This window comes from Furipterus horrens, unplaced genomic scaffold, assembly GCF_987537825.1.
Source record: "Furipterus horrens unplaced genomic scaffold, mFurHor1.1.pri manual_scaffold_11, whole genome shotgun sequence".
Classification (NCBI taxonomy): Eukaryota; Metazoa; Chordata; class Mammalia; order Chiroptera; family Furipteridae; genus Furipterus; species Furipterus horrens.
In genome coordinates, this window is record NW_028327181.1 from 74,689,189 (window position 1) to 74,714,197 (window position 25,009).

At 36.6% G+C, this 25,009-nt stretch overlaps 1 protein-coding gene across 7 annotated transcripts; it reads right to left on the bottom strand.

Annotated features, from left to right (window-relative positions):
• Positions 1 to 553: 553 nt before the first annotated feature.
• LUC7L3 (LUC7 like 3 pre-mRNA splicing factor) lies at positions 554 to 24,753 on the bottom strand. Of its 7 annotated transcripts, XM_090290929.1 has the most exons (13): positions 24,510 to 24,752; positions 13,933 to 13,999; positions 10,914 to 10,953; positions 10,298 to 10,442; positions 9,865 to 9,939; positions 8,792 to 8,896; positions 7,668 to 7,829; positions 7,003 to 7,286; positions 6,179 to 6,339; positions 2,634 to 2,774; positions 2,429 to 2,528; positions 1,902 to 1,967; positions 554 to 1,064 (listed from the first exon to the last, which is right to left on the bottom strand). In XM_090290929.1, exons 1-12 carry the CDS (start codon positions 24,606 to 24,608, stop codon positions 1,943 to 1,945), a joined length of 1,404 nt encoding a protein of 467 aa, XP_090147055.1. In that variant the 5' UTR covers positions 24,609 to 24,752; the 3' UTR covers positions 554 to 1,064; positions 1,902 to 1,942. The 7 variants fall into 7 exon arrangements, with proteins under 7 accessions (XP_090147055.1, XP_090147053.1, XP_090147054.1 ...); XM_090290927.1 differs by lacking the exon at positions 1,902 to 1,967 and having other exon boundaries at positions 24,510 to 24,751; XM_090290928.1 differs by having other exon boundaries at positions 554 to 1,967; positions 24,510 to 24,751.
• Positions 24,754 to 25,009: the final 256 nt, after the last annotated feature.

A 25,009-nucleotide genomic window follows, 5' to 3' on the forward strand; every position in this document is an offset into this window, starting at 1 on the left:
TCACAAAATATTACTATATTTTATACAGTCTTTGACAAAGCAGGCTATCAACAGACCTGTTACCGCATTTGCCATATGTGACAAAAGGGGGGAAAAAATCACCTGCTTAACCATCGTTTTATCTTTTTTAAATCCTTGTTATATGTATTACACACCCCATAGAAATAAATACATTTATAATCTGACAAGATCAGGTAAAAAGAAATCTTGATACAGGATTTAAAAAGACCAAAAGTGAGTGAAAAGTTCTTGAATGCTCTTCTACATCATCATTATCACAGCTAAAGGATGATAGTGTTCATCAGATGGATATTTTGAATTTTCTACTAAAGATATCTCTCAGGGATGTAAAAATATATTCTAGTTTACTGTACATCTCTATTTAAAAGCAAAATTCAAATTTATTCATAACTACCCCAAATTGAAGCACCGTTATTAAAAACATTTAAACTGTGAAAATCCTATAAAAATTAGTCTTAAACAGAACCAGATAAACCTGTACACCAACACCTCTAGTAACAGTATACCTCTTATATTTAAAACAAGGGACTAGTTCAGAGTCAATACCTTTATTAGAAAAAGATTAACACTAAAACTTTTCAATGACAGAGACAATCAAATTTGTAACAGAAAGTCAGAGATACTTTATTTCACTTCTAAATCCAAAGGCTAGGTATAGCAGTTGTAAAAATGGAATCCCACTTAGTCTGATTCACACAAATACTAACATTTAATCCTGTTTTCAAAGTCCAAGAATGAAAACTTGCAATTAAACACTGAGCAAGCCACATGTTTAGGTAATATTTCTTAAAAAGTCTTAAAGAAAAAAATATGATACATGACCTAAGTTTTCAGTGGCATATATATGATATTAACACATGTTCTGAAATCTGGTAGGTCACATCAGTCCTGAATTAATTTTTAATAAAAAAACAAACAAACAAACAACTAACTGAGCTTTATACTTTTTCTATGCCACTATAGTTTTCTTTCACCTCATTTTAATGTCGGTCTTCACTTTATGACGTTTTCAGTTTTCTTCCAAAAATCTTCGAACAGTAGTCCTATAATGCAAAATTTGGGGAAAAATGATAATTAGACAACGTATAAAAGGCAAACTTTTATGACTAAGTGTTGGCCCAGTCACTAATTGCTAATAATATATGTATATGGAATGGTTTTTGTATTCTTTCTCATCATCAAGGCATCAGTGTGGTCTTAAAAGCCATGTGCCTGTGTCTGCTTGCCTATGTGGGAACGGCACGCACAGACACCACACTCTACTGCTGCCCTAGAAAAGGAATGCCATCGACCAATCAACTACTTGGTACTTCCTTTCATTAGGAAACTTCTATCCCATGCCACTAGCCCAAAGAATGAATAGTTTACAGGTTTTAAGAACTCTTATAAAACCTGACTTTTAACAGTTCTTTAAAAACCCAAATTCATTCTATATGGTTCATCAGTTCTTTGTATTTCACAGACTGAAGATGTCTATTCTTGCTATTCACTGCTGCTTTAAATATATCAGCCAGTGACTATTCCTGTATAACTAAGGCTGACTGAGAAATTCTCCTACACAGTAGGAAATATTAAACACATACCTCTTAAAGACTTGAGAATTGCATTGAATGTAACAAGGCGAATAATATGAAGTGTTTATTGTATTTAAATTTCTTTAAAGAAATCTAATTCTGGGCACCACTGCATCCCTACATACAGTTGAAAAAAAATTCCATTCTGTTAACATTTGACTTATAATTTTTCACGCAATACACAAAAAACCCCTCTGTGCTTCTTGTAAAGAACAAAAAAGATACACAACAGTTAAGCGTAAAGATCACAGGCAATAGCATTCAAACATGGATGTGGGTAGAGAAAGGAGTACCTGGCATGAGTACCTGCTTAGTTTGACTGAATCCTTGATTTTTAATTTGGCTTTTCATGGGCCGCTCACAACACCAACGCTGTGTGAGGTATGGTAGTCAGCTGCAATAATTCATAAACCCTACACTTCCATCAATCCAATGCTACTGGCTCTCGAGTTACAGAACAAACTGCATTAGAATGCAAGGCAATAAAGCAAAAAACTAGAAACATCCTTGACAAAGAAATAACTAGCAGTTTAATTAAAACAAAGTAGTCCAACATGTGCCTCAGAAGTATTTAAGTTTTTAAAGCATATGTCTCTGCCAACGTACCAACACAAGATGGACTTAATACCAAAAAGAAAAAAACAGTTCAACCTTTTTACTTAAAAAAAAAGTAAAAGAAAAAGAAAGAAAGAAATGACAGCAAAATCCCTAAAAAAAAAAGGATAATTAACTTTTCAATGGCGACTATATTACAAATGTGGGCAATACTTTCCAAAGAGGCACACTAACGGGGCACGAGTCTGCTACAAAATAGCTGAGACAAAACAATGTACCTCAAAATGTTTTGCAGGACTACACTGTCTTTTCCTTCAGAAGATGTATGTCTTCTTACTCGGCTTAGTTCCATCTTCATCTGTGCATACTTACGCTGCACTGTCAAACAGTAACAAAAAGCCCTAATCAAAGTGAGAAACAATACACTTACCTCTGTCTGATCTGAGGTCTTATCAGATCAGTTTTAATTGGACTGAGTGTCACCTTCAGATTTAATGTCTTCACTGGTCCCATTGACCTCATTCTTAGTATCACTTTCCTTTGATTCAGTGTTTGTGTCTTCACTCTGTTTTTCTCGACTACTGGACTTCACACTACTTTTTTTATCATCAGATCCCCTCTTTTCTGCCATAAAAGAAGACATTGATCGTGGATTTTAAAGTAAAGTACAATACATGCATAATACTTTGAAAAGTGATAAAAATAAAGATATAAAAAGACAATCACTTCCCACAGACTTCAAGTAACACAATTTAGTTAATCTATTAAAGAGGTAAAAATCTGTAATTTACAGAGGAGCAGGGAATCAGAGAAAGCAAAAGGTAAAATAGCGGGCAAATTCTCTCAAACTAGTAAGAAACTAAAGTACAGGTAACTCCAAATCACTGCAGAATCTAAAACTTTAGTAAATTTTATTTGGGGTAAAAATAATAATAATAATAATAATAATCAAAAAGTAATGGGAAAGATATGAAAGACAGTACACAGAAGCTGTGTTCACATGAAGTACATTTATTAAGTTAAAAAGGTAAAAATAGTTACTGCAAAAAGTGAAAAAAAGTTGACCATTTAATAGGCATGTTTCTCCATCTATCTATTTTTAAATACAAAAGATTACTCATATATCTACATATTTGAATGCCTAGGAGGGACAAGCCCAATGGAAGAGTGGATCTTAAATCCCAATCCAAGTACTGAACTTTTATGCTTCACTAAGTACGTAATATGTAGGCCATTTCAGAGTTGTTTTTCCAAAAGGAGAAATTAAAGTTCAACTCGGCTACGAATAAAGAATGGAAAAAAGTGAATCTTGATGTTTTTCTTCCACTATTTTCTTTGGAATGGTAAAGCCTCAGACTAGAGGTAAAAAGTGGTACACAGAACAAATACATTCTAGCCTTTTCAATTCCAAGTATTGCCTAACAAAACACTTGTACAGAAAATACTGAATGGCACACTTTCTAAAAAAATTACTTTTTCTCCTTACAACGAAGTTTAGAATACCTGGTCTAGCAGAGTAGTTCGTAAGACAGATGTTTTAAGAGAAGCAGAAACCTCTACAGAATCTGGACAAAGGTGAGAAGACATAACATTAATAACTGGGAGAGGATTGGTAATGAAAACAAAATATGGTGTGGTGGCACTCATTCAAAGAATGTAAGAATTGCAGATCTTATGTGAAGGAGCATATTCAGCCCATAACATTTGCAAAAGGCACAAAGCAACGTCCAAGGAGCTGACTGCAGGACTTGCTTCAGGTCTGTCTGTCCACTTAAGAGAACTGTGCCAGTACAGTGTGCTCTAACTGACCTTGTGGGAAAGTCCTCCCTTTGTGCCTTATGGGCTTCTCCGGTGCACAGGTAGCTTCAATGAGGAAGAGTCGTCTTGTTGCCCCGTAGAGGACTAGTAGTCAGTCCAATAATCTTATCTTCTGCCCTATGTAAATATGGTAGATCTTAATAGTCCTAAGGACATCCACAAGTGTGGTGGATTTTAGGGCTACAGATTAAAAAGGGAAACTCTCTCAACAAAGAGAGCACCCTAAATTGATTGGTGGTAAGAAACGGATTTGTGTGAGAAACCACTTTTCATTTGCTGAGTTACATAAAAGTGCTTCCATCACAGCACCTGGAGTAGCGAACTCCATCCTACTTAATTGCCATTATCAAATGTTTGCTACTGCTCATATATGGCTTCAAAGTGCAGGCCTTCAGTCATTTATATACCAGAGTGTGCCTGAGTGGCTACATGGCATTTTCAAAAGCCAATAAATTACAGCATCACTTTTAAAGAGATTCCAAAGTTTAAGATAAATCTGTAACAGTATACCCAACCTTTCAAGATGGACCTGATGGAGTTTTCTTTGAATCAAGTCTTCTCTCCTTCCTCCTTTTCTCACCAGGAAAGTCCCTGTTTTTCCATTTAACTAAACACACCATATCCTATTTTACTTAAGTGTTATTACATTCCACGATGTCATTATTACAATTAGAATTATAGCTAAACAATTCAAGACACCTCTTTTTGCTCTATCCAAAAATTACACAAACACACCTGTTTTTAGTCAGGCCAGTGGCATTTATTGCTCAACTTTGATCCCAGATGGCTATGAAAGCTAGCTTTTGTCCTTGAGAATCAATTTAACTATTTTAAGGAACATGAACGATGATACACCAAAGACCTTTAGTTCTCAAAGAATAAGTGATTAATTTGATCTCTGACATCAGTATCTGCCTCTTAAGAGATGACCCCTCACCTCAAAAATAAATTATACAGAAAGTTGCAAAAGTGTTGGGCAAAATGGGGGATATCTGTAAGTGACAACAATAAAAAAAATAAATGTTAGGTGAAACTTTCTTAAAAACTAATGAAAAATCAGCTAATCCTTTGTAGCCTTTTGAATCATAGAAGTAATTTTTTAACTAAAATGGCAAATATACAGTTGGTGAGTTTTAAGAAATTGTCCGTTTCCTACTTTTTAACATTTGCTCCATGTTGTAGAAAAATATTTTTAAAAAGAAAGTGCATTTACTTAAGGAAAAATAAAAGCAGAAGACAAAAAAATGTTTGTGCTGCTAGTTCTCTTACTCAATCTAGCAAAAACCTAAGTCTGTGCCCTCAACCCCCACCAAATTACCATAGGATAGTTTCATAAAGAAAATAATAAGTGAGTATCACATAAAAGTCCAGTACAATAAACTCACACAGCAGCACACATTATGTTGGTGATCAAACGTGGACACAGACAGGTAGAACAGGATGGAAGAAGCAGAGCCAAGAAAATTAGAAATAGGCCCTTTCTCTCATTCCTAAAATTCATGCAAAGCACAACAGCCCAGTTAATACAAAATGAAAGATGCTTAAAGAATCTGAGGGAAACGCAGAAAGAAGACCCTGATGATTTTTTAAAAGCATTATCTTTCACTATAAGTTGAAGAACGGGAATATCCTTGTGAAAACATGCCGAAGACAAAATGAGAGAGTCTATGAATGGTGCACACTAAACCAGCTACTGGAATGCCACGGAAAACCAAAGGGAAAGGAAGAGGGGAAACAGCATGATGCTTCAATAGAAAACACGGTAAAGACACATGTAAGATATTCAACTTCTGTGAACTTAAAAATTAATTACTGAGTTAAGTGAATGTTATACACGAGGACCAATGGAGCAATGTACATTTACTCTGCAAAACATATTATGGAACACCAGCAGATTTTTAAAAATGCTACCAATAACCAAGTTAATATATCCTACAGCCTGAAAACCCTGATAAGTAATGCAATATTTGGAAGAATCCAGATGATAAAGCTTCGGGTTATCCATTGAATGCGTTCTAAGAAAATAACAGGTTGACTGTCATTCTCACAAATCAAGAGCAAAAGATAACGCCCATCTCCCACCAAACTGGGCTTGCCGGCAAGTGAAAAGGAATAAGCGTGAAATGAAACTCTGCCTACGTCCGAAAAAGAGTGAGGAGACGAGAGTGTGAAACAATCTCTTAATAAATAAAATTCTCACATACACTAACCTTTCTCCTTGGATTTTCTATCTTGTTCTCTGTCCCGACTTTTGCTCCTGTGCTTATATGACTTTCGGTCCCGGCTTTTTGATCTTCTTCGATCCCGACTACGTGATCTATGCTTTCTTTCTGATCTTTCATGGCTTCTGCTTCTTCGGCGATCTCTACTTCTAAATAATTTAAAACAAAAGGAAAACAATTTCAGCTGATGTTACAATAAGAAAAAATCTTGGAGAATTACGTACCACTGAATAAGTAATAAAATTAAATTAAACTTACCCTTAAAGGCAAATGAACACAATCTACTACTAAAACACATTTATTTACATTAGAAATCTTAAGAATTGAAAATCTTTCTAACGTCAATATAGATAGCTATCATTATGCTATTTATGACCCCTCTTTTTGAATCACAACTCTAATTAAAACAGTGAAATTAATTTGATGATGAGTTTTTAAAGAATTAGTTACATGACATTTTAGTTCTTAATTATGCTTGATGTTGTTCAAAGCAAGAATAGGTAATCTTACCTAAAATAGCTTATGATTTAAATGTCCTCTTAGGCTCTTAGGACCAATGAGAAGAGAAGTACTTAAAAGCCCATTTAGTACACTCATTAATTGTAAGATTGCATCAAACATCACTAGACTGTTGGAAAATAGCCAAGTATTTGCCTTGAAGATGGACGAGTTCACTGATTCAACTTTCACAATCCATCCTACTGCTTAATGATTCTTAAGACCATCCCAGGTACCAAAGAATACACTAGTAATTACTACAGTTTACTGCACACTCACTGTGTACCAGGCATAGTCTCCCATGTCCTACCTACCTGCTTCGCCTTCTTTCTCTACTTCGTGATCTTTTGTGGTCCCGAGACCTGCTGCATCTTCGGTCAGAAGTTCGGCTTGAGTGTCGACTTCGTGAACGACTTCTCTTTCTTCTCTCCCTGTCGCGAGCCCTTTCCTTTTCTCTTTCTTCCTCCTCTCTACGTCTTTTCCTTTCTCTTTCTTCCCTTTCTCTCTCTCGCTCTTTTTCTCTTTCTTCTCGTTCTTGCTTCTCCTTCTTTAAACGCTCATCGCGATCAGGTTCTTCAGTTCTTTTCCTTAATTTTTCCTGAGGAAATCAAGTTCAATTTTTATAGAGCTATAACCTTTAAAGACAATGTCAAACAATGGTTACCTAATGTGAAGCATTTGTAGAACAACTTATGAAATTTTATGCCCTAAAAGGGGAATTCCAATACCACATATGTACACGAGATATCACTGCTTTACTAAATGCTCAGGAATATCCCCAAATTCCTGGCACTAAAGAGTGAAGAAAATAAAGTGCTTTGCTAATATGACTCACAAAATTTTACAGGGATTACCATTGTTTCAAATAACACAAACCAGCAAAATATCATAAGAGTTTTATATCTATGTAATTACTTTTTAGGCATAGTAAAAATATAGTATTAGCTATAGCCAGAATATATGTTTAAAAGAAACTTACTTTTAATTCTTCTACAGTAGCTTTAATTTTGGCATAGCCCATGTGCTGCTTTCCCATTAAATGGTCATCTACTCGGGACTGGGCATCTCCTACTATCAAAAAAGCTCCACATACTTCACAAACTTCCATTTGTTTTTCTTGGGCAGCAAAACTTTCAATTGTCTAAAATGATAAATTAGTTATAAGAATGTTGAGGAAAAGAAAACAAATCCTAAAGAGTACTTAACATTTAGAATAGATTTCTACTTGTGTGAACTGCTACCCTCCACTTCCCCACAGACACAGTACCACGCAGCAACTGGTCAACTTCAGGGAGGGGAGGGATGACAATAGTAACCAACTTTTCATCTCATCCAGGAATGCTGAGTCCCATCACTCAACTGTAACCATTAAATTACCCTGCACCACCTTGAAAAAGTTAAACTAACTTTCAGAAAGCTACCTATTTTAGTCTAAATTCACTTCCTGCTTAGGTTGACAGGCTTAAGGTATCGCCTCTATATTAAAACTTTTCAAAATCATTAAGGAACTGAGCATAACCTGAACATATCCTATTCAATAATTGGAAAACAATGGCCAATTATATTCTACCATTAATATCCATACAGTCTAATTAAAAGTTTTTTAAAAGTAGATGTTTTAAGGGTATGCCAATATTGAAGATTAACATGTACCAAGTAACTTCTTGTAAAATAAATAAATAAAAAGGATAGTTCCAGTTTGCCCACATCTTCACTAACACTTGGTATGGTCAGTCTTTTAATTTTAGCTATTTTGATAGGTGCATAAGAGGTCCAACTGAATACTCATGATATAAGACAGCAGTTGGCAAGCCAGCAGTTAGAGGCCTGTTTTTGTAAATAAAGTTTTACTGGAAACAAAGCCACACCAAATTGTTTATGTATTGTCTAAAGCTGCTTTCATAATATAAAGGTAGAGCTGGGTAGCTGCCCCAGGATAGCATAGCTTACAAATCTAAAATATTTACTATGCAGCCCTTTAAAAGTGTGCTGACTATTGATTTAGGACATTAGAAAATTGTTTACAGAAGTTCTCAAATAGGAGTAGGTTCGAGTAATTCACAGCAAACAACCTGGGTAAATCAAAATGAGGTTGCTACTTACCGATGTCGTGGACCTAAGCAACTCTCTCTCTTCTTTTAACTGTTCAACTAATTTCATCATTCCCTGGGCTTCTTCTACTTTTCCTTCAGATCCTAATTCTTCAATCTAGGAGAGATTTTAAAAAAAGCATTCAAGACTCCTTTCTAATCAAACTATTCAAATGCCCCCACCTTCATTAGCATGGTTTTTTTTAAAATCTTTTTATTTGGTTTTATTCACTGAAGCCTTTTGGTATTTGATTTACCCTTTTGATTTTTTATAGCATTAAGAAAGTATATCTGACATGCAATAAGCTGCTTATTTTAAGGTGCACAACATGGTAATTTTTGACACCATTAAACCAATACCTTCATCTAGATAAAACATCCATCACCCCCAAAAGTTTCCTCATGCCGCTGTAGTACCTTTTCCCCAAGCAACCACTGATATACTTAGATTATTCTGCATTTTATAAAATTTTATGTAAGTGGAACTATGCACTTTTGGGGGAAGGGGCTGGCCTGGCTTCTTTCACTCAGCCTAATCATCTTAAAATCTATCTATACTGTTACATGTAGTTAATTCCTTTGTATCACTAATATCCCATTGCAAGGATATATCACAATCTGTTTACCCATTCACTTGTTGACAAACATTTGATTTGTTTCCAGTATTTTTTAGGGTTTTTGCCTATTATGAATAAAGCTGCTGTATACATTTATATAACTCTTTGTGTAAATATGTTTTCATTTTTATTGGGTAAATATCTAGGGGTGTAATGGCTCATGGAATACCTTTAATTTTTAAAGAAACAGATAAACTTTCCTCCAAAGTGGTTGCACCATTTTACATCCCACCAGCAGTGTTATTATAGTTCCAGTTTGCCCAAGTCTTCACTAACACTTGGTATGGGCACTCTTTTTAATTTTAGCTTTATGGATAGGTATACAACAAGTATCTCACTGCGGTTTTAATTTGTATTTCTCTAAGGAAATACTGAGCACCTTTACATATATTTATCTGCCATCTTTATATATTCTTTGGTTAAGTGTTTATTCCAAGTATATTCTAACACTAACGCACACAGTCCTTACCTGTTGCAGGAGTACATCAATTTTATCTGTTAGAACCTGAATTTTTTCTTCATTTTTGCCTGTTGGGCCAGCTGCCTATTGAAAACAATAAAATGTATTCTCAAAAAGTAAAAAGTAAAAATATTCAAACCCTCACAAACCATATATAATCTTTGTATTTAATAATTAAAATGTCAAATCACAAGGATAGTAACTCAGGTTATCTTTAATTTCTATTAGCTGACTGCACATTGTTCCTGTTTTTTAAGACAAAAATCTTATGATTGGCAAAATCAGTATTACACTTACGAATAAAGATTGAAAAATGCCTTTTAAAGTTTAATTCATTCTGAAAGAACACAAAATAATGAACTTAAACACAAGTTTCAATACTAGACATGTCCCCAGAGAACAAGGACACTTTACAAAGACTTCAAATTAACTTCATACTCACCCCAGAGGACTGCTGGTTTTGAGATAATGCCAAACGAGCATGGCCTCGTCTAATTCTGCGTTCCACTTCTGCAAGTAAGCTCTGCAAGTATCGCAGGAAATCTCTCTCATAGCCAACTTTCATGAAACGAGAACTCTTCTCATACCTGATAAAGATGGAAGTAAACAAGCACTGTATCTTTTTCAAATCTTTAGCCACTATAACTCACATATTCTATCTTAACTAGTCTTATGGACAGTTGCATTTAGACTGAAGGGTAAACTAGATGTTTAAGAAGTGAATTTCTAGCTGTCCCTCTTCCTGTTATAGGGAAGGTATTATTTAGCATTATGTTTGGTTAAGAACATAGATTTCACAATCAGGGAAATGTGGGTGCTTCCACACGAGCTCTACCACTGTACTGGATCTGTGACCCTGGAAAAGTCTCATTTATAAAATCAGGGCTGTGAAAAAAGCAACTGTTCTGCCATACCAGCTAGTGATCAGGACCTCTAGCAGGAATTCATTTTACACTAATTCTAATTATTCTTCCATCTTTGTCCCTTTTAAGCCAAATAATGACTGGGAGAAAAAGGGGGGCAGGGGAGTGACCAAAAACAAAAACAAAACAACTTACTGTTTTCGGAGATTTTCGTCATGAATTTTTTCACATGGACCTGAAGAAAAAAATGCAAAACATGAACATATATAAAGCATTGGTGACCTTAACAACTTATTTTTTTCTGCCAAAATGAAAGGAAATTTTCTTTAAAAAAAAAAAAAAAAAGGAAAAAAGATCCATTTTCTCATTTGAGTAGACTGTAGATACCTAAACTGTGCCTACTGAACTATGAAGCAACATGTCCAAATAAACACATGAAAATTAATAGTCTTCCGGATCAGTATAATGGAGAGCAACTAGATGTTAAGAAAAGAGTGAGTGGGAAGAAAAGAGAAAATTGTTCCTTACTGCCACCCAAGAAAAAAATCTCTGATGAGAGTGGACCACTGGTCAGAACCACCACTGACATGTTACTTTTTTGAATAGCTGTACATGAAGTCACACAAGACTAGCACCTAGTCTCATCCCTTCCCACCTCTAAAAGGCTACCAATTTTAACCCTTTTAGCTATTGTTCTGGATAGTTTTAAGTTTTCCATATTTATAAATTCTAGGCTTATTTTTTCTTGGTTTATCTTGGGGATCAAAATTTTAGGTTAAATAAATATTCAGTGTTTATTTTTTTTACTATGCAAGTACTAATAACTGCTGAGCTAAACAAAAGGTGCATTATGATGACACTTTGAATACACTTCATACTTTGTTGGAATTTTTCATTTATTGAGTTTTCTATTTATTTCCAAATTCTTTGCAAACATTTTAACTCAGCTATAGAAACTATCTCAATACTAACTTCTCTCAAGATTCAAAACACAACAGAAAGTCAGCTTCATTTTCTTCCATGAGCTTTCTGACATCTTCAATCTGGGCTGCTTATTTTCTAAGCTAAGAGTTGCCATCCTGAGAAATTCCTTTTCTGGTCTGTATTGAGTAGTTTACTGGATCTCTTGTTTTTCTCCTTCTTGGTTTATGCCCACATGTTGGTGGAGTTTCCAGAAAAAAGGTTCATGGGAGATAAATTTGTTGAGACCTTACATGTCTAAAAATCTCTCTTTTCACACCCACACTTTCATGTCTGGCTATATAAGCCAAGCTAGGTAAAAAAATATATATTTTTGGTAAACTATTTTCCACTCAGAATCCTCAGGGTCTTTCTCCAAAGTCTTCAAGCTTCCAGTGTTGTTACTGACACATCTGAGGCCATTCTGTGTGCTCCACCCTCAACCCTGGGGTTCTGAAATTTCACAATGATGTATCATGGTGCAGGTCTTTTTCACTCACTGTGCTGAGTACTTGAAGAGCACATTCAATCTAGAGACTAACATCCTTCAGTACTGCAAATTAAAATTTTTTCTCCCTTCTGTTTTCTCTATCTAGACTCCTGTTCAGCTATTAAGAGTGCTGGGCTGATATTTTAAACTTTTCTGTCCGCTTACCCAACACTCCAGCAAATTTCCTTGATTTTATTCTCACACCTTTTTGCTGATTTCATTTCAGATTTCTCCAGTTCTAATTTCAAGAGCTCTTTTCAGTTTTTCAAAAGTTCCATTTTTATATAGCATCCTGTTCTTCCTGAAATCTTCTCTTGTTTCTCTGATACTAAATTTAGTTAAAACTTTTCTTCTGCTTATCCCATTATCTCTAAATCCACTAAATTATTTTTTACTGTTGGTTTTGGTTAATCTTTTGTGTTGCAGGTTTTCTTCAAATGTCTGACTGGTGTCTTTGGCTGGCAAAAAAACTTCCAAAATCTGACTGGAAGCTGATATGCACAGACAGGGTTTGTCTACTATGAGCTTTACTATTGGAAAATGAGGCAGCAAGACTTTCTTTTAGGAGACTCCCCAAGGGTCAGTACCTGTAGATCACTTTCTCTGGAACTGTTCACTTTCTCTAAAGAATCCTCTTCTCTTCTGCCTGGGGAAAAACATCTGGCTGTATCCTTCTAGGAACAGGGCAGAGGAGGGAATGGGAAAACCCCACTATTAAGAATATAGACTCAATTAATCTCTTAACAGTCTCATTTTTACTCTTTACTGCCCTGTGCTGTGTCTGGAATCCCAATATCTAGATTCCTCCAGCCCTAATGAGTTCCTAATGCTCTAGGACAAGCACTGTGCTTAATGAATTAACTTCTTTTATGATTCTAAAATAATACTAGTTTTGTACCACCTTCAGGAGAACAGCCATTCAATTATTTTTTTACATTTTTTGGTTCAGCTGACTTATTCTCTTTAGTCTAATTTCTCCAGAAAGTGACCTTGTAGTCTTCTGGGGCACAGGGCCAAGAGAGGCAGAATCATCACACGTACAGGTTTTAAGTCTGATCACTTGAACTAGCGGTCCTCAACAGAGAGGAATTATGTACCCCCCCACCCCCCAGGAACATTTGGCAATGGCTGAAGACATTTCTGGCTGTCACAACTGAAGGGGGGAGAAGGGGTACTAACGGCATCTAGTGGATAGAGGAATGCTGCTAAACATCCTACAAAACACAGGTCAGATCCCTGAAACAAGAAAATTACCCAGCCCAAAATGTCAAACATCAGGGTTGAGAAACCGTTAACTAGACTGATCTGTCATTTTTGCCCCCGTGACTCAGCTCTGCCTTCTACGGCACCTGATGCCTCCAAATCTTGAGCCTGTCCAGGGTTCTGCTGATCAAACACTTGCTTCTGTTTAACAGCCCATTCTGCAGGCTTTTAGGGTACAGGTTTCTCTGTTGAGTCTGTTGCTACTCTTCCATCCACTTGTCATCTTCCAAAAATTTGTTGACATCTCTAATGTTATCTCCTCTTCTGTTTACACCATTTTTGTTTTTAAATTTTCATTTTAGTGAAGGGGATTCAGGCAGGATTGTAACTGCACATGTACTGTATATTTAACTAAACTGATATTTATTAATACATTCGAAATTCTAAGCCAGGAAAGAAATTACTTTGTCAACAAACCTTTAAGAGAAAGCTTTTCAGAATTATTAAGTACTAGTTTTTTAAAGTCATAAATTCAGTAAGATACACAGAAAATTCACTTACCAAGATCTGAACGAGTGTTTGTGAACAATTCCGCAGGACAAAAACCACAAAGATAATATTTACAAACCTAGTAAAGAAAAACAAAGGTATTTAAATTTTTTAAATTGTTCAGTTGTAAAACTGTATTGGGAAAGGCACCAAATAACTATATTTTCTCAGTTCTGGATCTTTCAACCAAGTAAATACAAGGATAATTTTATTTGTTACACCATATTAGGTGAATTAGTGACTTCCGGACCACTGTGTTTCAGTAAAAGATGTCTAAGACTGACGAGTTACCAGCTTTTAAAATCACTAACCACCCCCTCAATAGCAGCAATTAAGGGAAGAAAAATAGGAAAAATTTATTTTTTATTTTAAGAAAGGAAAGAAAACAAACCCAACACTGTTCTTATCATTCTTGCATTGTTAAAGACCAAAACCAATTTACAGATTAGAATTTGGGAACCCCTGTCTGAATTACAAATAACACTCATTTAAAGCAATCTTGTTCGGTATTTTCACTTGGGAGAGCCTGTAAACCTGCCCTAAAATGTACTGGATGTTTTCATATGTACCAGCACTTTAGTGAGTGACTTCTTTTTTTAATACTCACCCAAGGACATTTTTTCACTGCTTTTAGAGAGAGGGGAAGAGGGGAGGAAGGGAGAAACATCAATGCAAGAGAGAAGTACTGTGTGGTTGCCTCCTTTATGTGTCTGAACCAGGGGATCGAACCTGCAACCTAGGTATGTGCCCTGACCAAGAATCGAACCCACAACCTTTTCATTTTGGGGACGAGGCTTCAACCAAGCCACACCAGCCAGGGCTACTGAGTGACTCTTGATGGGCTCCTATGATATGGGGAATTAACATGAAACCAACTTTTAATTTTCTCCCTCCCATTGGTACTTTTGTAACTCCTTCAGCTGTATTTAATACTAACCTATATTTAATTCTGTAACTCTGAAAACCAAAGCCTGGTAAGCAAAATTCAAAAATAACTGCCTTCACATAATAACTTCACTGTTACTGGATGAATTATCAGTGTACAACCACGACATATGAAAAGAAAAGGTATGTTAAATTTAAGACTGAACGAGAGTTCTCTCTAGACACTTAGAAACAGATGTTAAATATGAAATACTGCTTTCTGTCTCAAAGGTCAACTGTTTTATACTCATTTGAAGCACTGTGGTTCCACAAGCTGTGTCCAGAAAAACTAAGGTCATAAAGAACAAAGATTCAAAAATCATGTCTATACATCAAAGATTTAGTTTCATAGCAATATTATCCTGTTCATATATATAGCCATAAGACATATCTTTGTACCATTTTCTTTTCTTCAAAAGTTCTTCTAACACTTGATTTTTAAAATATATGCATTTTATTGATTTGAGAGAGAAATCCTGTAACCCCGGTATGTCCCCTGACCCAGAATCGAACCCACGACCTTTCAGTGCACAGAACGATATTCCAACCAAATGAGCCACACCTGCCAGAGCAATACCTGATTTTAAAGATTACTCTTTGAAACTTAGAACACTGTTCTTACAAATAAACTATTAAAAAGGCTTTATATGCTCAAATGGTTAATGGTTTTTCAAATTATTTACAAACCTCCAATGTTCACATGAAATGTTTAAAAATGTTATATACTTTTCTAATTACTAAAAAGTGATTTGTTCAACTTTGCATCCACTTTAAGTGTATCACAACAAAATACCAATGCTAATACTTGACTTTAAAAAATATTTAAGAATCTCTTATTCGGTTAAGAGAGGACAACGAATATGCTATGCCCTGGCTGGTGTGGCTCACTGGATTGAGCGCCAGCCTGCAAACCAAAGAATCATTGGTTCGGTTCCTAGTCAGGGCACATGCCTGGGTTGCAGGCAGGTCCCGACTAGGGGGCATGCTAGAGGCAACCTACTGATGTATCTCTCCCACATCGATGTTTCTCTCTCTCTCTCTTCCTCTCTCTCTAAAAATAAATCAATAAAACCTTAAAAAAAAAAAAAGAGTATACTATATCTGTCAGACTGTTAACTTGGTTCCATGGGCCCAAAAATTATTTAACAAAGTTCCCACAACTGTACGGTACATGTACTAGTTTAGTAATAGTTATCATCAGCATTTATTGTCATTTGTAGCTACAAATTGTATGGTGACATAATAATGTAAAAATTAAACAGTGTGCATCTGTCATAGATAGGAAACTTCACTATCACTGTGCATTTTACTTGGACATTATTCATTTATTTTATTTTATACTTCATGGCCATGTTTATAGAATTATATTCTTGGATTTGGGAGTGGATTCTATTTAAAGGCTGATTTTACTGTTTTCAACAGACTTCTACTGTCAGCATACATAACCAATAAATAGAAGACTACTGTTCTTTCTTACATTTAAACTGGGCCAATCTCTATGATCCTCAAAAGGCTCATTAAACAAATGGAATAAATATCTCTATGGTCCCTCCCAACTCTAAAATATAACCAAATACAAGTTTTTCTAAGAAGGAATCATATAATTTTTCGGGTAATGAAATATCAATATAATACTTATTGAACCTGAGTTTTAATAACATTTTTCACCAAAATCAAACCAACCTGGACCTGAATTTGGGCTTTACCAGATATCATGCCACTTAACTTTTCTGTAAAACTGATAATTACTACTAAAACTGATGATAAAAAAAAGTATGATTTTCTAGAGCTATTTAGTTTTATTGTGAAACCTAAGCCCTATTTATTTGAATGAGGCTTTCCAAATGCTAAGTGTAAATATACTAATGAACACTCTTAAATCTATTAAGCACTGTATGACATTTAACTTAAAATGACATTTAAAATTTTTAAAGTGGAAAAATGTCACTTCAACAATCATGTAACACTATGTACTCTAAACAATGCTGGAAATAAAACAAGACCCACTCCAGTGTGTTAAAATGTACACACAACACTAGAAACAGAGAAGGGAGTTAATTTAGTCAGGAATGTCAGGTCATTATAGGTGGTGATGCTTAAACTGACTCATGTTCAGAAAAGGAAAGGTTGCAAGATGAAGATTAGGTATGTATAAGGAAATGTGAAAAGACAAAGCATGAAGCAGGCAAGTGAAAATAGGTACTCTCTGGCCCTGACTGGTGTGGCTCAGTGGGCTGAGGGCTGGCTTGTGGCCCAAAGGGTCGCTAGTTCGATTCCCAATCAGGGCACATGCCTAGGTCATGGGCCAGGTCCCCAATTGGCGGTGAGTGAGAGGCAACCATACATTGATGTTTCTCTCCCTCTCCTTCTCCCTCCCTTCTCCTCTCTAAAAATAAATAAATAAATAAAATCTTTAAAAAACAAAACACGAAAATAAGGACTCTTGGAAAGGCAGCATAGTAGTTTTGAATCTTGGCGATCACTTAACCACTATGGAACTAAGAACTAATTGTGCCTTGTCTTCCTCATTTTAAAAAAGGAGACAATATATAATATTCTGTGAGATTGTGAAATTTAAACTATGTGTGTTTGTTAAATTGAGAGAAACAGGCAAATTAGTCTGATTTTTAAAATACTACCCAACCCCAAAACAGTATTTAGGCACTGTGAGCTAACTAGGTGCTACTTATTTAATCTAATCACCGTCTGAGACAAGAAAACAGAAACCAAACCACATGACCTGCCCTGAAAGAATCTTAGCTACTTACAGAATCTAAATTAGACCCCATTTTCTTAATACAGTTTTGTGTGCTATTTCCCCAACTCTCCTTAGGATACTGCTGTAATGTAATGGTACATCAAAATATTTAACACTATCCAATAAACTCTAGCTATGTAGACTGCTTCTTTTAACTCTCCCCAGGGATTGAGGATATTTAACTAAAAATATTAACACAATCTTTTATTCACCAAGACTAACAGATGTCCACCACAGACCTAACAATCTGACAAACAAAAGTGCTGGTTGGGTAGCAGAATTCTCCTACATGTGACTTATCCTCTTGATAAATTAAGTTAAGGCAACACCAGTGGCAGAAGAGATCAATCCCAACAGTGTACTTCAGTAAATTCACTACCAGTTAACAGAATGCAGAAATACAGTCAATCTTGGAAATCTGACTGGGAAAATTTAATTGTGAATTTTCTTCATATTAAACAAAATGAAATTTTTGATTTTTTAAATAAAAAAAAAAAAACATATCTGGCACTAGATAGTGTTGGGAAAATGACATTCCAAACAATAATAGAGGGTTGTGGGACAATTTGGGAGCATCCACTAAAGCATAAAATGTGCATTTAACTTAGTCATCATCTTTCTAGGAACCCAGCCTACAAGTGATTCAGCTGTATGTGCTAAAACCCTCACTGTGGCTTGGCTGGTAAAGGCAAAGGATTAGATATAATCTACGTATCTACTAGGAAACACATAGTTAAATAAATTAAGATATATTTTTAACCAACCAAGATTCCACAGAATAATTCAAAGTTCTCATATATTTATGACAACTTTCACTTACAGGTATAACATATGTGTCTATAAGTTATTAGGAAAGATCAGAAAACATACATACTAATATTTAACTTTTTCCAGGGATTTGGCTATGGGAATGGGAGACTAAGATGACTTTCACTGTTTACTTCTATGTTAAAATTTTAACCTGTTATAGCAAGCAAGCATGTTTACTTTCATAAATAATTTTAATGGTTCTAAACTCAGAAGGAAAACAAAATAGTAAAATCAATTCCAAATATATTAATGGAATCAATCTGTAATGAGAGGATGTTAGCTAAAATTTATACCTTAACAAAAACAGCCCTGTATTTTAGCATTTACTTCTTCAAGGAACTAGCAGTTCTGGTCATCAATTTAGACCACTTCCAATCACAAAATCACAATAAGAATATCTTTGTCTTCTTTTACCTTCTTGATTCCAATAGTAAGCAATATATTTCTCCCTTGAGCTAACCAAATATTTTCAATGCTGTCTACATTATTTTACTAAACTGCTTTTCCAAAACCAGTTGAATGCCTAGTTGTTTCTCACCCCAATGGTCAAGTCAGCTGTATATTATTTACAAATAGCAAAGCCCTCAAACCACTAAACCACATATGAATGCCTTTATAAACACCTACAAATACAGGTTCCTAGCTAAAATCCTGTGGATAACTGAAAGAACTTCTTCTAGTATTCTAAGTTACTAATAACCTTGCTAAGTAATTGGTTTCACCAGATACCAAGGTCCATTTTATAAACAGCCATAAAGACAACTTACTATTCAATTTCTGTCTTTGATAATCTACTCATATTTTAAATTTATCATGTTGGGCCCTGGCCAGGTGGCTCAGTTAATTGAGCATGGTCCCATACACCAAAAGGCTGCAGGCTCAATCCCTGGTCCCCTGTGGGGAAACATACCTAAGTTTCAGGTTGGGGTGAGTGAGAGAGGCAACCAATCTGTGCTTCTCTCTCACATTGATATTTCTCTCTCTCTCCCTCCCTCCTTCCCCTTCTAAGATCAGTGCGGGTGCCTATTAAAATAAATAAAATAAAACAAATAAATTTAACATGTTGGCAACAGTCAATCTAGTATTTTGATGGTAGGGACATAAAGTGTCATATAAATTTTTTCATTTAAACTCCAGGAATACCTGGAAATTTTACTAATGGAAAAAAACACAAACCTTTCACTCTGTAATCTTCAGTCACTTTCATTATTAATAGTTTAACTCAGCAATTTTCAACCAGTGTGCCACAAGAATTTTCAAAACATATATAATACCTGACTATTTAGTCAGGGGCACTGACAGCTTTCCCTTTAGACTGTCAAATAAAAATGACAACTATCAACAGGCTGTCTGGTCAGGTCAGTAAAAAAATATTTTTGGGGGTGCGATATGTGCCACAGAATTTTAGCAATTAGTTTATGTGTGCCATGAGATGAAAAAAGTTGAAAATTGCTGGTTTACCAGACTACAACAGGCCAGAAACAAATGTTTCTTTTTAGCTAAAGGAGCTGAATTGGTTGTTTTTTTTAAAAAATTATTTGTTTATTTTTTAGAGAGAGGGGAAAGGAGAAAAGAGAGGGAGCGAAACATCATTGTGTGGTTGCCTCTCACTCACCCTATGCAACCTAGTCATGTGTCCTGACAGGGAATGGTTTTTTTAAAAGAACTTGTAACAAAAATATTCAGTCCCCACTAACACAGTGTCCTGTTTCAGCTGTATCATCACACTTTCTATTGTCATTCATTTCCATGCCTTTTATCACATAAACCTTTGCAGTCATGGTTCAGTCTTTTTATTGCCTATATGAACTTTTGGCAAAATTTTAACCAATTTTCCATAGCAGGCAGATAGTAAAAAAATTTCTCTTTTGCTCAGAAGACTTCACTTGTTTCCCAATGTAATTGAGTCTCAATTTTTAATAAGAATTAAAAAGCCATTCAATACCATGTTTCTGCCCATCTATCCACATGCCCCCTCCTTCTATGAGAACAAGGAAGGGCCCAAGCTGTAACACTACAACTTGTCGGGGCTATGATCCAACTTGTCAGGCCTATGATCTTTAGCCCTTAGTAACATTTGTCTTCTCTCCCATTCCCTCAGGCTAATTCCTACTAATCTTTTAGGTCCCAGTATTTAAGGGTCATTTTAAGAAGTCTTTCCTGAGTTCCCCAATCTGGGTTGGATGCCCCTCTCAGATGTCCTCCTTGTTGTGGCACTTACCACATTGTGTTATAAAAGCACATTTACTCCTTCACATCTGCCACCAGACAGGTGGTTCTCTCAGGCCAAGTGCTGTTATCTATACTATGGTATATTACTACAGCGTAAGAGTGATACATGTTTGCTGAATAAATCAATACAGGAATTTTCCCAACTTAAAAGTAACAAATGATGAGAAAATTAAACATATTTCATAAAATGACAAAAGCACTGTATTACTAACGTAAGCTATTTTCTTCCCTTGTAAAATCAAGTCTAATGATGTAAGTACACACATTCTTTCCCTAAAGCAGTCAAATATTAAGGAAACGCCTCAATATTTTCAGTGTGATAACAGTATTATGGGGCTTTTTTTAGTCTTTGTATTTTATAAGTACATAATGATGTCTTAAGGTCAAAGTGATAGAATTCTTCAAAATAATGTTAAGGGGTATGGAATACAGAGAAATAATACTGTCCATGTGTTGATAAGGGTATTAGGTATGAAGACATGGGAAATTCATTATACTATTCACTCTCTTCTTGTATATGTTTTGGGGAGAAAAAGCAAACAGCAGTTAAATACATATCAATACACAGACTGCTGGCACTTCTGAGAAGCCCAATACTCACCATGTACTATATAGAATAGGGCAGGAAATACCTACATTTCTGACAGAAAGAACATATTGGTGACTGTGAATTAAAACTACGAAAATACTTTAAAAGTTCGCAAGTAAAAAATGTGGACAGAACCCTTAAATGGTTTTTGTCTTTTTAAAATAACTTTCAGGGTCAATGACAATATTTGGTAATATTCTGAAGATTTTAGAAAAGAATGTTTAGTTCAATTCCCTTCATAAATCATTAAACCTCCACTGAACAGAGGGCATACAGTACTTGAATTTGATAAATGATGAAAAGAAATTTCATTTTAGGTATTATTAGAACAAGAGTTAAGCCAAAAGTTATATAATTTCACATTTGGGTTGAGAGCTACAATGTAAAAGCCTCAATTTTAACTACAAAATTCCTGTTATCTATTCAGATTGTAACAAGGCTTCTAATGCCTTCTCTGGTAAACACTGATATTTTCTCATGTGGACACTAACTGAAAGGTGCTCACACCAGGCAGTTAAAATCATATGCTTTTCTCATCACCGTGGTTGATTAAGATTAACAAAGCAAAGCAAACAAACTGCTTAATGCAAAATACTAATAATTTCAAGGAGTAAAATATTAACAAAGGAGGCAAGAAGGTGTGCCAATGAAGCCTTGGAACATCTGACTTCAGCTGAAAACCACTTTCTCCCAGATGCAGAGCAATCTGCAAAGAAGCTGGAAATGTCTGTTAAGCACAGTACTAACCTCAGAAAGGCACTTTCGAGATTCAGCTTTGATAGTGGTTATATATACATCATTATAAATAAATGAAAGGTCAATAATTTGTACCACAGATGCATCCTGCACTTAAAAAACGAGCTTCCCACTACCCAAAATTAAGAACCCAGGATTAAGAGGTGGGTCAGGAAGCAGCAGAATGAATAAGAGGCCATTTTAAAATATGCAGATTTCTGCCCTGGCTGGTGTGGCTCAGTGGGTTGAGCTCCAGTCTGGGAACTGAAAGGGTCACTGGTTAGATTCCCTGTCAAGGCACAAGCCTGGCTTGCAGGCCCGGTTCCCAGTTGGGGGCAGGTGAAAGCCAAGTGATGGAGGTTTCTCTTGCATACTGATGTTTCTCTCCCTCCTTCCCCCTCTAAATAAATGTATAAAATCTTTAAATATGCAGGTTTCTGGGACCCTCCCCCAGTCATACACAATTAGAATGGGTCAGATTCGGAAGTCTAGGAACTACATTTAACACTAAGGTAAAGTGTCCACTTCAACTGTTAAACAAAAGAACCCCACCCCAAAGAAATTGCTTTTCCCAACTAGTGCAAGTCTTGCACAGAAAATATTTCATATACATAGGAAGACAAAAATATTTTTAAATATCAGGTTACAGTATATACTGGGGCTGTCCGTTACTCCAAGAACTTAGCACTAACAGCCAACAGCATAAAACAGGCAAATGACCCGGAAGTGATGCCACGAACTTCCCCAGCTTTATTACACCCTGCAGTAATTCAGACTGACTTTGAAGAAGCCATATGCTTTGTTCCTAGTCAATGCCAACCCTTCCCCAGCAATCCTGAATCTGAAATACCGGGAACTGACTTTTTCAAATCTCTGAATCCAGAATGAAGTGCAATCTGTCATTAAAGGAATAAAATATTTTGGAGACAAGCACTGGGAATTTAAATCTGTGAGAAGCTCTAAAACTGAAAGGAAAGCAGATTACAGCTGAGATGACATAAAACCTAATTGCTACTCTGAGCGCCTCACTGCTAACGTTATAAACCCGTAACATATAATGCAATGTACCAATAAATACCAACAGGAAAACAAAGTTTCTCCACAACACATGTTCAAAAAACCAAGGAAGCACAGGCATAGGTTGCTCCAGTCAATGAGGCAATCAACAGCAATTTTCTCTTTGATTCAAAATTGATAAATGTCCTATCTGCACATCAACTAAATCATAATGTTTTTTGGCAAAGCTTAGGTGAAAGAGCACTGAATTAAGTGGTAAAAGAAAATGTTACTTTATTGTGACAAAGAAATACCTACAAAAAAAAAAAAAAAAAAGACGGTCAGGATAAGCAAGAAAATTGCTGTCTCCTATTTAGACAAGGGGGAAAGCCTGAAATATTAATAACCTACACTTTTTAAAAGCTTCGCCTCCCTTGAGGTCAATGCCAAATACGTGAATCCGACCCCACACAATGAATTCTCCCATAACTCTTCATACCACTTTGGAATCAGGTAGCATCCCAATACTTGAAACAAAAACTTCTGGTAGCACTAACCTGTTTTCAGGCATTGCAAGAGATTTTACTCTGACCAAAGCCTATGTTTAAAGAGTAAGCAACTAACTTTGTAAGTGTTATCTGTTTAACTGTTCCTCCACATTTTGATTAGCAACTGCCTTTAAATTACCGTTATTATAACCGCAAGCCAATTAAGGTTAAGACCTAAAATAAACGTTATGCTGCGTACATTACAGTATTTTCAAAGTCTCAATCGCAGAGAATTGTACAAAGTGAACAGGATCACAAAGATTTCGTTTCGCCACTTAACTTGCCAACAGATCTTGGGTGAGCCTCTCAGGTCTCATCTGTAAAATTAGGGTTATAACATTTATCCTTACAGGGTTAAGAGAACCAAATGAGTTTTACGTGATAAAAGCCTTGACAACCATCTACATGAAGGGCTTACTAGAACGTACTGCTATCAAACAATACTTGTCAATCATGACGCATAAACTCTACTAAGTTATTAAGTCTTGAAAAGATTTATTTCCCCATATAGGCGTCCATTCAGCAGTTGGACCATTACTGAAATAATATACTGCCACGACTTTTACCACCAATCCTAACCAGAAATCTCGGTCTAAATATGACGCTCAACGCAAGTAATGAAAGAATTTGCTCTTTTTCCTACTTCATTGCGAGGGGAAAACTCTGGAGCCTCTGACATAATACGACACTCCTTCCTTTCCCGCGTTTCCCTGCCTCATTAAGGATCTTTCCAATGTTGCCAAGGGCCCGCTACGCCTCCCCGCTACCAAAACAACAAAAACAAATCATCCTTTATTTCACGAGAAGGCGGACTCCTCCCTCCCGGGCCGTGCTCCCGCGTCCCTCCGGCCACGGGGGGTCAGACACTCCACAGCTTTGCGATGCCGGCCCTGGCTCGGAATAGCGCGGCGGGCGCGGCGGGCGCGGCGGGCCCAGGCCAGCACCGCTCCCCTCCCCCACGGCGCCCGGGCACAGGCCCAGGGCCCGCGGGACTTACGCTCTCGTGGTCCCACCGCACGTTGCTGCGCTTCTCATCCGGGGCGAGGTTTCGGTCCCGGCCCATTAACTCATCCAACAACTGCGCGGCCGAAATCATGGTGCTTCTCCCGGGCGGCTACTCCCACCAGCCCCGGCACCCGCCGAAGAAAACACAGGCGACAGCGTCGCCAACCTCTTCAGCCGGCTCACGGGCCGAAAAAACCTCCTCTAAAAAGGAGCCGATAAGACAAAATGGCCGCCGCGCGGGCGCTTTCCCAGCATGCCGTGCGCGCGCGTGCGCCCACGGGGCACGCCCAAGTTTAGGAGGCGAGGTCAGGACCCACTTCCGCGGGTCCTGGGGTGGGGCCTACCGGTCAGGTCGCAGGTCCGCCTCTGCCCCGTGGCGTCGTCCCATTCCGCGCCCGGCGGAGCATCAACTCAGCCCGCTTATTTTCGCGAGCCCGGGTCTTTCCCAACTCTTCCCCAAGGAAAAATAGGAGGCTATGTCATGAAGCTTTG

Excerpts from the sequence above, each read along its gene's own strand:
- LUC7L3 (XM_090290927.1), bottom strand. The coding sequence starts at position 24,608 with ATGATTTCGGCCGCGCAGTTGTTGGATGAGTTAATGGGCCGGGACCGA. Across the intron at positions 10,443-10,913 it reads GACGAAAATCTCCGAAAACA|GTATGAGAAGAGTTCTCGTT; the intron begins GTAAGTTGTTTT and ends CATCTTTATCAG. Across the intron at positions 2,775-6,178 it reads TAGAAAATCCAAGGAGAAAG|AAAAGAGGGGATCTGATGAT; the intron begins GTTAGTGTATGT and ends CTTTTATGGCAG.